At 41.9% G+C, this 17,014-nt stretch overlaps 1 protein-coding gene and 1 non-coding gene across 4 annotated transcripts in view; both read right to left on the bottom strand.

Annotated features, from left to right (window-relative positions):
• The window catches only part of MTR (5-methyltetrahydrofolate-homocysteine methyltransferase), a 94,542-nt gene extending 84,758 nt beyond the window's left edge, over window positions 1–9,784 (bottom strand). For all 3 annotated transcript variants that reach the window (XM_069484570.1, XM_069484572.1, XM_069484571.1), the window contains exons 1-2: window positions 9,707–9,784; window positions 1,292–1,506 (exon numbers count right to left, since the gene is read on the bottom strand). In XM_069484570.1, the coding sequence (XP_069340671.1) occupies window positions 1,292–1,506; window positions 9,707–9,740 (249 nt within the window). In that variant the 5' untranslated portion in view covers window positions 9,741–9,784. The remainder of the gene's footprint in view (window positions 1–1,291; window positions 1,507–9,706) is intronic.
• Window positions 2,659–2,766, bottom strand: LOC138393525 (U6 spliceosomal RNA). Its single transcript, XR_011235205.1, has one exon. It is a non-coding gene; the product is annotated as a U6 spliceosomal RNA (small nuclear RNA).
• Window positions 9,785–17,014: the final 7,230 nt, after the last annotated feature.

Raw genomic sequence — 17,014 nt, 5'->3', positions numbered from 1 at the left:
TGGAATATGGTCAAATGCGAATTTATTCTTATCTATGAGATTTGTTTTATAAGAACCACTTCAAGTTTTTAAAAAAATATTAATGGTAAGAAAAACTGAAAACAACCTTAATGCCTAAGAATAAGGGAATTAGTTAAGTAAATGATGATATATACATAGAATAGATTATGAAGTTATTAAAACCATGCTTCAGAATATTTAATGCTCCTGGTATATTAGTAAAAATGCAAATTATAAGACAGTATGAAGCAATATAATACCAAGTAAATGTTTAAAAGTCTAAGTATAACATGGAAGTAAAACTCTATAGAAATCAAGCACGTGGGAGGGGGAGGAGGGAATAGGTAAATTCACACCTAACAGGTACAATGCACATTATTTGGGGGATGGGCACACTTACAACTTTGCCTCAAACTGTATAAAAGCAATTTATGTAACCAAAATGTTTGTACCCCTGTAATAAATAGTCTGGAAAAAAAATCCAAGTATAGAAAATTAGACTAAAATATAAAGTAAAATACATAAATGGTAGCTATGTCTTCGACTTTTATAATGGGTGAGAGCCCACTTTCTGGTTCAGAGACAGCATCTTCTTACCGTGTCCTCATCTGGCAGAGGACAGGTGAGAAGCTTCCTTCAGCCTCTTTTACAAGGGCACCCAATGCCATCACACTGGGCATTAGGATTTAACATATGAATCTTGGGGTGGACACAGACATAGACCACAACAGCGCCCTTCTAGGAAGAGACATGAGAGCTTGCTTTCTCTCTGCGCTCCACCAGGTGAGGATACGAGAGGACACCTGTCTGTAAACCAGGAAGTGGGCCCCTCACCCGAAACACGTACTGCTGGCACCTTGATCATGGACTTCCAGCTTTTAGAACTGGGAGAAATAAAGGCGTACTTGTTTAAGCCACTCAGTCTATGGTAATTTATTATAGCAGCCTGAGCTGAGATACTACATTTCACTATTTCTTCATCAGGGCTGTTGTAGTGACTTAAATAAGATAGTGAAGGTGAAAATGCTAATTTATCCAGGCTTTTAAGGTTGTTTTCACTGGAGTTTAAATGCCTTAAGGGCAGAAAATCTACCTTCCTCATCTCCTTAACCTGAGTGCCCAACACAGTGCCTGACTTCTACCTGGTGTCCAATACCTGCTTTCGGAATAAACCGCCCACCTCCTTCTTCTGTGTTCTCCAGAGCACTAGGCACAGCAGTCTTCCCTTGGTACATGAAACAGCTTGCAGAGTAACAGAACGAATCTATATAGGAACCTGGGAATACTTTACCTTATGGATTTGGTAGATGATATCGGGCTGAGTTATACTTAAAATGTCATTGTTGCCTTTCAGTGGCCTGGCATGATCTTTAAATTCTTGACCTTGGAAGTGTTCTTCACTGAGCTTGTGACGCTGGATCATGGTCCCCATCCCTCCATCTAGCACCATAATCCTCTTCCGCAGAAGGGCTTCAATGTCATCCCTCAGGGTTTTCTTCAGACCTGCTTTAAAGAAAAGTGAAAATTTGACTTTAAAGAACAAAAGGGAAAGAAAGATGGGTGAGTGGGGACTTCAGAGTCATTTATAATAAACCATGACAGGGAGTAAATGGAGCTCATAAAAGACACACTCAAAACTCTACAGCATTAGAAAAATGCAGCCCAAAAATGTTGTCATTAAGTTCCAACAATGTCTAATACAATAAGAGATCGTACACAGCACAGAATTACTGGTGAAGCACCAAGCCAAGGTCAAAGTGGGCTGTAGCTATTCCTTTTTCAGAGATAAGGAAGACAGGCAGCAATGAGCCAGTGACACAAGGCGAGGGCAGGCTGCTAGAGAGTCCTCAAAGCTCTCTTTCCTTTGTTAATTCTGTGCAGATGCTCCCTTAATAGGGAGATTTAGCAGGGATAATTGAAAACCATCAGTAATTCCAAACTGTCCTTTAAAATGTTAGTTTGGCTTGTTCCTCCCACCTGCTGCCAGCGCCAGTAGTAGCCTGCAGACAGGGTTTTACTCACCTCTGCTCCATGTATTAGGTAACAACTGGCCAACACCCTCAAACTTCTCAACTCTCCCCATGCGCCTGCACTTCTAATTCCTCGCCCTGAAAAGGACCCAATGCTTACTCCTTCCGATGCTACTTTCTGGCTTCTAAGAACTATCGAAAGCCACAAAACTATGCTGATTGGAGTCACTAAAAATTCATAATGTTGAGTCTCGTCTTTGGTTCACCTTTTCTTGTCTTCCCACAATACTGTGGACATCTGCCATCCCAACCTGTGCTTTCTTTTAAGCACCAAATCCCTTCCATCCTTCTCACTCTACAAGTGAGTTCACCCAATCCTGTATAATCAAGTCTTCTGCTGGAAGCTCCTCAAATTCACACCCTCTCCACCTCCAAACCCTCTTGCAGCTTGGCTCACTCTATCTCCCCTCTCTCTGCACCTAAGGAAGACCACGTGATCACCACCCCCACCACGCCTCCCACGCTCTCCCTCTACCCCTTCCCACCTCCGTATCTTCCTGATCTGGCTTCCTCCTCCACCGCTCTCCTGGAATTGCTTTCTAAAGTCACGCAAGGCCTTCTAATTATCAAAAACACCTGGCCCCAATCTTAGACCGATTTCTTTTTTTTTATTTTTGCATAAAAATATTTTAATATGGAACGCTTCACGAATTTGCATGTCATCCATTTCGCAGAGGCCACGTTAATCTTCTCTGTTTCGTTCCAGTTTTGGTAAATGTGCCGCTGAAGCAAGCACATAGACCCAGATTTCAAACTGTGCACCTGGTATCGCCTTCTAGAATACGCACCTATCTCTCAATCTAATGTTCAAAGCCAAACTTGCTACATTCTCCGCCTCATGTCCCTATTTCTGTGAAAGGCAACACCCTTCCCACAAGCCTAACCTTAAAATCTCAGTATTACCTGACTCCTTGTTCTCCTCAATAACCAGCACCTACTCAGATCCCAAATTGTATAGATTTGACCTCCAAAATGCCACTCACATGGGTCCCACCTTCTACCCCCAGGGCCAACCCCTCTCTTTAAGCCCTCACTACACATGCAAGCCATCACAAATCTTCGAGCTTCAGTGTGCATCCATGCAAATGAGATCATAGAACTGGAGTTGGCTTGTCACCTATCAAGTGTCCCCCAAAGGTAAGAAATCACCACCATACCCGGTCACCTGGTGTTCCAATCGACCCTATAAACCACTACCAGATTAATGGTCCTATAGAACAATTTTAAACCAGTGGCTTCCCCTGCTCAGACACCTTCAACAGCTCCTATGGCCTAGCAGAATGAACACAAATTACTCAGAACAAACCACAATGACACCAATCCATCTTGTCAACATTCCTTCTGTACTCAGTGAGAGTGGAGCAAAGCTCAAGTGAAATGGGGCTGGTTCTAAGTTATCTGAGCTCCTTGCAGGAAAAGACTATCTAGACCAACTCATCTCCATGGCTAGCAACACTGAGAATAGTTATCTGGCACCTAAATGTTCAATAAATATTTCCTTAATTAAGATGATAAAAAAAAGTGAGGGAAAACGAGGAGGAAGAGGCCACGGTCATTTAAAACCCAAACCAGTAATGTAAGAATATTTGCATGCTGGCATTGGGCACACACTTACAACCCTGCCTTGTCTTACTGTCCAGAGTCTCAGGTACACAGTATGGGGGCTAGATGATGGCCAAGGAGCTACTGGCCTTCAGGAAGGCAGTCTAGTAACCTGCAAGGGAAATTTGCAATATGCAGTATCTGGTTTCTTTCCCAAAGAGCAATATGTTTCTCCCTTCCAAAGCCAGCTCACTGGCTAATTGTGTTTATTGAATTTGCAGGCGAGAGAAAACACTTCCTGATAAAGGAACAAAGTTAAGATCCAATGATCCAATCAGTAGTACTTCAAGTACCAAAGGAAATACAGAAAAAAGGTAGGGCTCGATGAGGCACGTATCATAGAAAGACGAAAGTCAATTCAAGCTATAGTCAACAAAGCAAATTCAGATGTGGCATTAATTTGGACCCTCTCCGCCCCAACATGCCTGTCCTATCAGCTACCAAGCATTCAGAGTTTGAGATCATTAAGCTAACGGTGGCAGGGTAAGAAAAGCCAAGAAATCTGGGTTTTAGTTCTAGCTCCCCTAAGTAGCTACGAGATTTTAGACAAGACTTCCTGTTTCGGGCCGGGCGCAGTGGCTCACGCCTGTAATCCTAGCACTCTGGTGAGGCCAAGGCGGGTGGATTGCTTGAGGTCAGGAGTTCGAGACCAGCCTGAGCACGAGCGAGACCCCCATCTCTACTAAAAATAGAAAGAAATGATCTGGCCAACTAAAAAATATATATAGAAAAAATTAGCCGGGCATGGTGTCGCATGCCTGTAGTCCCAGCTACTCAGGAGGCTGAGGCAGGAGATTTGCTTGAGCCCTGGAGTTTGAGGTTGCTGTGAGCTAGGCTGACGCCATGGCACTCTAGCCCAGGCAACAAAGTGAGACTCTGTCTCAAAAAAAAAAAAAAAAAAAAAAGACTTCCTGTTTCAACAAAACGGAGAAACATCGCCCTGCCTTCATCATCAGAACTGTGATAATAAAATGAAATCATGTGTTAAGAGCTGGGCCTCTCAAGTCACACAAGTCACGAAATGAGACATACATACCTGATATATGGTAAACATCTGATAAATGTCAGCTCTTCCTATCATGTCGTTATTAGCACATAGCTAGGACTGAAACTCTAAAGATTGTGTCCAATATAAGACAAAGTCCAGTGAGCTGTGAAAAAATATCATGGAAAGCCTAAAGCTCTCAGTTGTTCCTATTGGGGCAAGAATGGCATATTTGCAGGTTTGGAAATGAACATCAATTTGGCAGAAAGAAGACAATACTTAGTGAAAACAATTAAAGGGAGGTGATTTCAAATGAGCAGTCAGAAGAGAAAGGACTAAAAACTTCAACCTATATGCCCAATTGAATTCCTTTCTTGAAAGTCCAACCTGAAATGAAATCATGTGAGCTTAAGTGGGTGACTGAATCCTAAGGCTAATGGGAGCATGGCGGGAGTTGGAGGGGTGGGGAATAAGTTGTAAAATTTCATGTTCAAAAGATATTCAAACTTTCTAGGGGAAAAAAAATGCAATCTTTTCCACAATGAAGTATGTCCTTTGCATCAGCAAAATGGTCAACCAATATCAAATTATTTTCACGTCTTTCTCCTTCTATCTGCTCCACTGAGCAAGTGCATACGTTTAGCAAATCTAACTATGGACAGGGCCTACACTCCTCCTCCCATCTTCATAAAAGGTCTTTGTACTTTCCATGGGGCCCCTACTTTTCAGTCCAGAAATACAAACTTTGTTTTCAGTCTTTCAGATAGTTTACTATTTACCATAAAACAATCCAGCCCCGACACACGAAAATTCTTGAGTTCTTGTTTGTTGAGTCACCACATAAGCAACAGATCAAAGGTTTTTTTTTTTTTTAAGACATTAAAAATCTTTTTTTGTTTTTTTGAAACTTGACAAACTGATCCTATAATTTGTGGAAGACCTATATGATTTCAACTGGGGAAGAGCATCTTAAGACTCAAAATGACTAATTTTTTTTTAAAAAAAGATGAATTTGATTTTAAAAAAACTAAGGATTTCTGTTAAATTAAGATCACTATAGGCAAAAATAACAGATGTTGTATTGGGGAAAGAGTTTTCAATGTCTAAAACTAAAAGAGATTAACACCTATAATGTACAAGGAACTCCCACAAATCAATTAAGAAACCAAATAGAAAAAGGAGCAACAGATATAAATAATAAGAGAAAGGAAACTGAATAACCAGCAAGTATATGAAGAGATGCTCAAACTCATTAGCTATCAGAGAAATGTGAATTAAAATGAAATGTACCAATTTATGCTCAACAGATGGCCAATAATTAGAATATTAAATAATGCCAAAGAAAGTCTGAACCCTCAAGTATGCTTGCTGGAATATAGACAGAAATATCCATTCTGGAGAATAGCTTAGCAGGACTTAGTAAAAAAAAAAATTATATTTTTTTAAGAGAAAGGGTCTCACTCTTGCTCAGGCCAGTCTTCAACTCCTGAGCTCAAGCGATCCTCCTGCCTCGGCCTCCCAGAGTGCTGGGATCACAGGCGTGAGCCACCGCGCTGGCCTTAGTAAAATTAAGTATGCAGAAAACCCAGCAATCCCACACTGGGATTTTCTGGCATATTTCCAAAGGAAGTCTCATATAAGGAACACATAAGAGGGTGTTCACAGGAGTGGGCAAGTTGGAGGCAACCTTGGGAAACGGCTTAGTAAACTGTGGCGGATGCCCACTGTGGACCACACACTGGTAACCACATACACCACAGTGACACAGCTGGTTCTCTAGGACAGAATATTAAGTGAAAAAGTTAGAAATGGTTAACTACCAAGATACCATTTAAATTAATAATTTATGTTAATAATATAAAATAATTTGTTACTATTTGTATATTATTGTATTATATATTATATTATTTAAATTAATGATTTAAATAAATTAAAAATATGTACACAGACTAGAGTATACAAGAAAATGTACAAATACATGGATATATGTGAAATAGGCTGTCTATGGAAACAAGAGAACTGTGATTGGAAAATACACACAAAAGGGAATACATCACAAAACACATACAAGCAGGGATTGTATGGACTGAATACAAAACACCTCTGCCAACAGAGGGCCTTAAAAATCCACTTACCCACATGCTTATGTTTCCTTTAGGGGATAATGTAGGATTTCCCATTTAGAGAAACTAAGAAGATGTTCACTGTTCTTATCCTTCCGTATTCCCGCAGCTTTGCCAGTAGGAGGTACCCTTTCTTTTTTTTTTTTTTTTTTTTTTGTGTGTAACCTACATTTTCTTTCTTTCTTTTTTTTTTTTTTTTTTTTTTTAATTTATTTATTTATTTATTTATTTTTCATCTTGTTATGGGGGATACAGAATTGCAGGTTACATACGTTGCTCCTGTACCGCCTTTCCCCTCTGAGGTACCCTTTCTAATTACCATCAGAACTTTCTGAAAAGAGTAAGTCACCTTAACAATGCTCCTTTCTCTTGGCAAAGTGGGCATCTATTGAAATGTTGCTCTTCCATGAAGAACGACAAAAAGTACTGTGTTTATCTCTACTCTGTTCATTAGGTCTAGAACATTCTGTACATTTCGCTACTGAATCGTCAGGTTCTAAATAGAGCATATTCTAATATCTTTCATAGCAAATATAGGAATACACAGTTTTGTGGTTTCCCTCATCTAACTGACTAGTAATAACAGTCTCAGAAATATTTTAATGTACAACTGGAGTGCAGAGGGGAGGGTACCAAGGAATGTTCTTCACTAGTGAGCCAAAAAGATCACACAGTATTTGCCCCAGTTTGAGTGGACCCAGCCAATGTATTTTGGTTTCTTTCTGCCATTAACATTTTATTTTCTAGCTAACAATATTTTGATTCACAGCAAGTATTCCAAAGAATAAACAAACATGGGATTAACTGATTAAAGCACCAATCAGATGTGAGGTGGGTAAGTCAGGTAGCGTCACCTTTAAGAACTAGCCTAGGCTGGGCATGGTAGTACACACCTGCAGTCCCAGATACCTCAGAGACTGAGGCAGGAGGATAGCTTGAGCCCAGGAGTTCATGTCCAGCCTGGACAACATAGCAAGACCCCACCACCCCTTCTCTAAAAAAAAGCAAACAAAAAAGGAACAAGCCTAAAGAATGACAAGATGAAGGCACAAGCCAATAAACCCCTAATATATAGATGTAACTAATAAATTGCAGTGTCAAGAACACATCTTCAGACCGGGTGCTGTAGCTCACGCCTGTAATCCTAACACTCTGGGAGGCCAAGGTGGGAGGATCGCTTGAGCTCAGGAATTCAAGACCAGCCTGAGCAAGAGTGAGACCCCATCTCTACTAAAAATAGAAAAAATTAGCCAGGTGTGGTGGTGCACGCCTGTAGACCCAGCTACTCAGGAGGCCGAGGCAGGAGGATGGCTTAAGCCCAGGAGTTTGAGGTTGCTGTGAGCTAGGCTGATGCCACTGCACTCTAGCCTGGGTGACAGAGTCAGACTGTCTCAAAAATAAATAAATAAATAAATAAATAAAGGATGAAACAAAAAAAGCTTTAGAAGCTGCACAGTGAGACCCCGTCTCTACTAAAACTCAGAAAAATTAGCCAGGCATAGTGGTATGTCAGTGAACTATGATGATGCCACTGCACTCTACACAGGGTGACAGAGTGAGACTGTCTCAAAATTAAAAAAAAATAAAAATAAAAAAAGACTGAATACCAGTAAGTGCCTAAATTTTAGGAAGTTAAAACCTGACTCTGATCCCAACACAGCGGTTGCTCTCATCGAGAGAAACGGGAATACATCTAAGATCTTTTCTAGGCCCAAGGACCTGGTTCAGAATTCCTTAAGGGGCCTTAGACTTGGTTAAACTTGACTTGGTGCTCAACTACAGAAAGTAGGCTTGGGGTGAGGAGAATGGGCTAGATCCAAACACTCACCAGTTTTCCTTTCATTTTCTGTAAAAAGATCACTCACTACCCAAAGTATTCTAAATCTTCAGAGGCATTTGGCTGCAATTCAGATGAAGGGGAAAATCACATTTCCTTTTGTAGATTAAATGAGAAAGGGGAGGCCAGAGATCTTGAGTAAAAAATACCCAAACAACTATATGATATCCCTCTAAGAGGGAAAGTTCTTACTTCATAGGGAGTGATGTGTTTCTGAGCTAGTTCCTCTAGTTTCAAGAACCATTTTACCAGTCCTGTTTATCAGCACCCTGGGGGGACCAGTTAATCTCTTGTAAATTTCCTTCTGAATTCTGAATTTAGAATTCAGATGTTCCTCCCCCTGGAGCTGAACATCCTCATTCTGTGATGGGACAGTTACTGTTCCGTACTTATTACTAATTCTCATTTCCACATCTCCCACCTCACACGTTTTTACGTGTGTATCCGTCCACAAATTATAGTCAGGGATGATCTTAGAGCCCCAGAGTTCATTACAAAGCTGAAATTATATTCAGCTCTTGTGGCTAAACTGGCTTTTTCTCATTGAGATCCCAGGACTACCGACATCAGAACCACTGGAGATTACTACTCTCCATCTCAATTTACTGAGTATCTGCAGACTGCTAATCTATTTTAGGTGACTCTATGCATACTGGAGTTTAGCAGGCACAGAAGCGGAAAAGTTCAATGTGGTAGTTTTAAATAGTTATCTGGGTCTCCTCATCTGTTTCTCAGCGCTTGAACTTCCTTTGGCAGTAGGTGCTCAACAAATATTTACTAAATAAGAACGTCACGTCACACCACGCAAAACTTCCATGGGCCCCTGCTGCAATACGCTGCGTCCAACTGCAAAATTTAGTTACTGTGACATCAGGAGTTTTTCGGGCGCACCAGGAGGGGAGCGCTTTGCGGGTTTTGCTGGTTTGTCCGGGGGAAGGTAGAGGAAGAGGCAGAAAGAAAAACATGGCCCGCAGGGCTCCACGGCTAGGTTCAAACGGTGCCGCCCGCCCGCGGGGAAGCCCCGCCGGGAGTCGCCAGCTGCTGGGGAGAATGGCCCGAGGGATTAGGAAGCCACAGCATGAGTCAATAAACACACAACCGAACTACGCAAACCGGGCCGCAGCGTTACCGGGTTGCGACAGCTCTTGGAGCGCGGGTGACATGTTGCAGAGCCTCCTCCTCGCGCGGGGGGCGCAGCGGGGAACACGCGCTCGCCACAGGTGACGGCCAAGAGCGACAGCCAGCACCGAGCAGTTCTGCCAAAGAAGGCCGGGCGGCCTTTTGACTCCTCCCGCAGGCCCGGGTCGCGGGGGGTACTGAGGGCCCAGAGAGCCCGCGACGCCCAGGGCGTGGGCGCGGAGATGACAGGTAGACGCTTGGCGCGACAACTGCTCGAGCACGTGCTTTCTCCCGACCAGTCCTCGGCGCCTGTCTAGCGGCCAGACACGCGCCACCAGAGGCGGAGTCACGGGAGTGCGCGGGAGACGACCCGAGGTAAGACCCGGAGAAGAGGACAACGTGGCATCCGGCTCCCAGCCCCTTAGAGGTTTGGGGCAGCTCAGAACGCGCTTAGTTCAGCGCCCAACTAGCCCCAGTGAGGGAGTCCCGCCCCCTCAGGCCTATGATTGGCCGGCAAGAACTCCTCGCAGCTGTATTGGCTGTCGAGCTCAGCCAATCACCTCAGGTTTCGCCCCACGGCTGTCTGGGAGATGTAGTCCAGGTTCCCCGGCCCTCCGGGAGACTTCGCTTCTCTCTGCGCCTGGGAACCGGGAGCGCGTCCCCAGTGGCACCTAGGAGGTAAAGCCGCGGCGCCAAGTCAGAGCTGGTCCCAACCAGCTTCGTAGTGTCAGGTGCCCCAAACTTGGAGTCCGAAGACCAACCCTACTTCCGTTTTGCTATTGACTGGCACTGGCCCAGATACTTAACCGCTTAGTCTCCACATGCTATGAAAGAGAAATGATAGGATGGTAGTAATTAACTATTTTTTAGGGTTGTAGTAGGGATTAAGTGAACTTTATGAAAACTCTGAAGTACATACATAAGTGTTAATTGTCACTTTTTACAGTAAACATATTAAGCACCTACTATGTGTTGGGCATTGGGCTATATACTAGAAATGCAAAATCGGACAAGCTACATAGCACCCCCCACCTCTTTCTTGGAGAAGGATCTCACAACCTAGTTAGATTAATAATTGAACAGGAAAAAAAAAGAACCATTTACTGTGTTTTGAAAGACCTGCAGTCCCCAAAGGGTTGGGGAGAAGTTTCAAAGAAGCTGGGTCTTGGCCTGTAGTCCTAGCACTCTGGGAGGCCGAGGCGGGAGGATTGCTCGAGGTCAGGAGTTTGAGACCAGCCTGAGCAGAGTGAGACCCCGTCTCAACTAAAAAAAAAAAAAAAAAGAATAGAAAGAAATTAGCTGGACACCTAAAAATATATATATAAAAAATTAGCCGGGCATGGTGGCGCATGCCTGTAGTCCCAGCTACTCGGGAGGCTGAGGCAGGAGGATCGCTTGAGCCCAGGAGTTTGAGGTTGCTGTGAGCTAGGCTGACGCCACGGCATTCGCTCTAGCCTGGGCAACAGAGTGAGACTCTGTCTCAAAAAAAAAAAACTAAACTCCTATGTACAATCTCTTATTTAATCTTCATCCGGTAACATAGGGTTCATATATTTGTCTCTATTTTAAATTTCAGCAGAAATTGAGGCTGAAAGAAGTTGGCAAGAAGAAAGCCCCAAGGGCTCCTACAGCCAGGGAGCTGTGGAGTGGGAATTCAGGCAGCTCCTAAGCCAGCACCCAATGCAGTAAGTTAGGGGTTAAGTAAGCAAAAATTTATTTCCAAATATTAACAAATACTGAAAATATCAGTATTCAAAAAACAAAGGGGTGGGGGACATTTGTAGGTGTAATTACAAGAACTTTAAAAAAATCTTTTTAGAAAATCTGTAATAAATAACGTGTGAGTGGTTTTGCTTTTTGTTTTAGTTTGGTCTTGTGGATTTTTTTTTTTTTTTTTTGGCTTTTGTTTTTTTGGTTTGGTTTGGTTTGGTTTTATCTAAGAGTACAGTCAAATATTTTTGTTTAATAGACAAGAATATGGTACATAGCTTAAGATGGCGAACTAAATGCTAAACTTGATAACAACTGCTAATGGATCTTACTTTTTAAAATGAGCTACAGAAGGGAAGAGTGATCTGACCAACTTTGAAAAGCCTTATCTTTGAATCCTGAAAATTTACGTAATAAGCATGGAGGGAAATCAGAAAGAATTTTTAAATTGAAGAGAATTAGTTGAGAACAAATTTGTTAGGGTGGAAAGCCTAGTAGGTGCTTGCGACTGGGGTGGAAAAAGAATTCTCACACAGAGATTAGGATATATCAAAGTGAAAAAGTTTATTTTATCTTTTTAGAGGAGTGGGGCAGGGAGGAAGAGAGCAGGGAGATGACATGGCATCTCAGAGAAGGGAAATGCCAACACAGAGGCCAAGTGGCTTGCTGATTTTATAGGGACAAAGAGACAGAAAAAATAGCGATTGTTGTCAGTTGAAACAGAAGCAGGCTGTGGAGTAATTAGCAGGCAGCTTCCAGATGTCAGGGGACCGTCAGTTCTCCATCTTTCTTGCTTTTTCTCTGCTCCTGGAGACTTGGTTATCTCTGAAATGAAATCAGACGTATTGCAGGGGGTGCGATTTTGCCCCTGAGATGTGGTTTTGGGCAGGAAACTAAGTCCTGGAGTTTGCCCCGCTGCCCTCTGTCCTTCCAGGAGGCTCTTGGAAACACCTTGAGGCTATAAAACAAATTCTAAAAGCAGTTTCTGGCGAATGTAAAGACAAAGATTTACATTTCCTTTCTGTCTTTCAGCTCTTTTCAGAAGTTGTGAAAATGGAACCCTGTAGGGTGCTGGCCAGCCAGGGAGAGAAAGAGCTCATGATGGATGTTATTAGGAAACTGCAGGATTAGATATTTTCCTGTTATTTCAGCAAGGCCGCCCCTTTCCAAATTCTTTTCTGGTAACTACAAAAAAAAAAAAAACATTGGTTAGTGTCCAAATGCTTAAAATGTTCATTAATCTAGTCTAAGTTAATGTTTTGCTTTTGTTTGTCTTTAAAAGGCAGATTTTAAAAATAGAGGTGGTTTAAAAGCATGAAGAGAAGGAGCTAGTATTGTTTTCTGGCCCTGTCTGGAATGTAAGGTCCAATTAAGATAAGTGAAACTCAGAATAGCTATTGTATTTGGGACATAACTCAAAGTCATTATAAGAAAATGTTCTCAGTGTCCTGGTGTTAGACAGCAAGGGATTCCAGGTCCTTGGAGACGAAAGTGGGTGCTGTTGCCTTGGTGCGGTTGCCCCACCTGGGAGGAAGGACAAGGGTGGGCCCCAGGCCCCCATCTCAGTCCTGTCCCACTCTAATCCTGCCCTGAGCTGCTGCCACACCTGAGGGAGGAGGGAATACGCTACAAGTTGGCCAGTCATAACTTCAAACACCAGCTGCAAAAGAACGCATAGGACTGTCTAGCCACTGGCCAAGCACATAGAGTCCGCAAAGCCACCCAGAACCCACATGCGCAGTAAGACTATGCAGCTCCTAACTGTCCAAAGTGGTTCCATGATGACATCTGAACCTCGAGGAGGTCCCTATCCAGACGCCATAAAACAAGACCCAGACCACAACCAAGCTCTCTTTCTTCCCTGCCGCGGCAAGGGGTCCGGCTGTCATCTGTGGTGTATGCGTCATGCTTTGTAAACCCATGTCTTGCTCTGTAATCCTCTCTTGCTCCCCCTCAATAAACTTCACCCCATGCTTGCCTGACTTTGGTGCGTCTCGTCATTCTTTGGCCATGAGCGCACTAAGAACCGACATTCCAGACTAAAACTTGACAATAGGGGCCGGGCGTGGTGGCTCACGCCTGTAATCCTAGCACTCTGGGAGGCCGAGGTGGGCGGATCGTTTGAGCTCAGGAGTTCGAGACCAGCCTGAGCAAGAGCGAGACCCCATCTCTACTAAAAATAGAAAGAAATTATATGGACAGTTAAAAATATATATAGAAAAATTAGCCGGGCATGGTGGCGCATGCCTGTAGTCCCAGCTACTCGGGAGGCTGAGACAGGAGGATTGCTTGAGCTCAGGAGTTTGAGGTTGCTGTGAGCTAGGCTGACACCACGGCACTCACTCTAGCCTGGGCAACAGAGAGAGACTCTGTCTCAAAAAAAAAAAAAAAAAACTTGACAATAGGAACACTCATTGAAAATGTAGCCCACTTAAAGTTCCAGGGGTTCGTGAATTCGGATGACATTTGTTTAACTGTAAGGATGCAGCAACATTCTATAAACTCATATTATACTGTAAATTTAGAACAGTGAATCTCAGTAACAATTGAAATGATAAGCAATTTGGTGTGCCCATTTTTCCCGGGACAGGGCTGTTTCATCAGCTAAATAATGTACAAAATTCTCTCTTGGTCTATATTGCAGGTTCTTTGGGGGAAATGAGTAAATAAATAAATGAGTAAAACAGAGCAGATCATAATAAAGGGAATAGGCCAGGCATGGTGGTTTATGCCTATAATCCCAGGACTTTGGAGGCCAAGGCAGGAGGATTGCTTGAGGCCAAGAGTTCAAGACCAGCCTGGGCAACAGAAAGATCTCGTCTCTACAAAAAACAATTTTTTTTTTTAATTAGCCAGGTGTGATGGCATGTGCCTGTAGTCCCAGCTACTCAGGAGGCTGAAGCAGGAGGATGATTTGAGCCCAGGAGTTTGAGGTTGCTGTGAGCTATGATGACACCACTGCATTCTAGCCCAGGCAGCAGACTCTGTCTCTAAATAAATAGATGTGGATAGATAGATAGATAGATATAGATAGCTACTGGGTAGGGAAAAGGAAGAAATTAATTGCAGTAGGAAGAACTGAGAAGCATTCATGGAAGGAGATAGGCTTGAACTATAATATAAAAAAATGTGAAGGAAGGAAAAGGGTGTTCCTTGGTTGCAAGTAATTTTTTGAAGAAGGACACATGCATAATAGACATTCTGAGTTCTGCCATATATAAAATGTCTTTTTATTGCTCATATACATGAACAACTAGCTGGCTGCCTATGAAATTCATAAATCACAACCTTTACCCCTCAAAGCTGATTGCTGTGTTGTGATCACAACTTGTGCCCCTCAAAGCTCTTTAAAAAACAGATTTATTGAGATATAATTCACATACCATATAATTCACCCATTTAAAAGTATACAGTGCATTGGATTTTATTATATTACATTATTTTTTAATTGTTGTAAAATATATGTAATAAAAAATTTGCCTTTTAACTACTTTTTTTGTTTTTATTTTTTAGAGAGAGGGTCTCACTATATTGCCCAGGCTGGACTCAAACTCCTGGGCTCAAGCGATCCTCCTGCCTCAGCCTCCAGGTAGCTGGGATGACTGTTTTTAAATGTACGATTCAGTGGCATTAATTATATTCACAGTGTTGTACAATGATCACCATGTATTTCCAAAACTTTTTCACCACCCTAAATAAAAACTCTGTAAGAATTAAACAATAACTCCTCATTCCCTCCTCTCCCCAGCCACTGGTAATCTCTGTTCTACTTTCTGTCTCTATTAATTTGCTAATTCTGAGTACCTCACATAAGTGAAATCATACAAAATATTTGTCCTTTTGTGTTGAGCTTATTTCACTTAGCATAGCAGGTTTTTAATGTTCATCCATGTTGTAATGTGTATCAGAAATTCATTTCTTCTTAATGGCTGAATAATATTCCATTGTTTGTATATATTACAAGTTTGCTTATCCACTCATTTTGTTTATGGACACTTGGGTTGTTTCCACCTTTTGACTATCATGAATAAAGCTGCCATAAAAATTGGCATACAAATATCTGAGTCCCTGCTTTCAGTGTCTTTAGTTATGTACCTAGAAGTTAGCATTGCTGGATCCTATGGTAATTCTATGTATAGCTTTTTGAGAAACTGCCAAACTGTTTTCCATAGTGGCTGCACCAGTTGCATTTTTACCAGGAATGTATGAAGGTTCCAATTTCTCCACATTCTCAACAGACACTCATTATTTTCCATTGTATTGATAAATGGCCATCCAAATGGGTGTAAAGTGGTATTTCATTGTGGTTTTGATTTGCACTAAGCTAATGATTAGTGATGTTGAGCACCTTTCCATGTGCTTATTGGCCATTGGTAATACTTTCTTTGGAGAAATGTCTTCGAATCCTTTGTTCATTTTTGAACTGGGTTGTTTGGTTTTTTTTTTGTGGTGTTGTGTTGCAGGAGTAATTATGTTTTTGTTTGTTTGTTTCTTATTGTTTTATTTTTGAGACAGAATCTCACTCTGTTGCTTGGGCGAGTACTGTGGTGTCAGCCTAGCTCACAGCAACCTCAAACTCCTGGGCTCAAGCTAATTTTTTCTACTTTGAGTAGATGGGATCTCGCTCTTGCGAGACTCCTGAGCTCAAGTGATCCTCCCACCTCAGCCCCCCAGAGTGCTAGGATTATAGGAGTGAGCCACCTTGACCACCCAGGAGTTATTTATATATTCTGGATATTAATCCTGTGTTTGATATATGATTTGTAAATATTTTCTCCCATTCTGTAGATTGCCTTTTCACTTTGAAGATAGTGCCGTTTGATGCACAAAAGTTTTTAATTTTGTTTAAGTCCAATTTATCTATTTCTTCATTGCCTGTGCTTTTGGTGTTGTATCCAAGAAATCATTGCTAAATCTAATGGCTTGAAGATTCTTCCCTATGTTTTCTTCTAAGAATTTTGTAGTTTTAGCTCTTCGGTTTAGGTCTTTGATCTACTTTTTAGTTAATTTTTGTATATGGTTTGAGGTAAGGGTCTAAATTCATTCATTTGCAGGTGGATATCCAGCTTTTCCAGCACAGTTTTTTGAAAAGACTATCTTTTCCCCATTAAATTGTCTTGGCACTTTTATCAAAAATCAATTGGCCATACATGTGAGGGTTTATTCCTGGGTTCTCTATTCTATCCCATGGGTTTATGTGTCTGTCCTTATGCCAGTACCACTGTTTTGATTACTGTAGTCATGATGTATAAGCCATTTAATATACTGCTGAATTCAGCTTGCTAGTATTCTGTTGAGTATTTTTGTTTCTATATTCATAAGGATATTGGTCTCTAGTTTTCTTTTAGTGTCTTTGTCTGATTTTGGTATCAGAGTAATGCTGGCCTCCTAAAATGAATTAGGAAGTATTCCCTTCCTCCCCTTCAATATTTTGGAAGAGTTTGAGAAAAATTAGCATTAATTCTCCTTTAAATATTTGGTAGCATTCTTTATGGCTTAAAGAATATAGAGATTGGTTTCTCCTTCCACATGGCAGTCTTGGGGTGGCCCACTGGGACCAATCGGCCTCCTGCGGTTAAACAGGAACCCAGTTTCATTTCAGCTGTCG

Source organism: Eulemur rufifrons, chromosome 11 (assembly GCF_041146395.1).
Source record: "Eulemur rufifrons isolate Redbay chromosome 11, OSU_ERuf_1, whole genome shotgun sequence".
NCBI lineage: Eukaryota > Metazoa > Chordata > Mammalia > Primates > Lemuridae > Eulemur > Eulemur rufifrons.
This window is presented reverse-complemented; position numbering and strand designations above follow the sequence as displayed.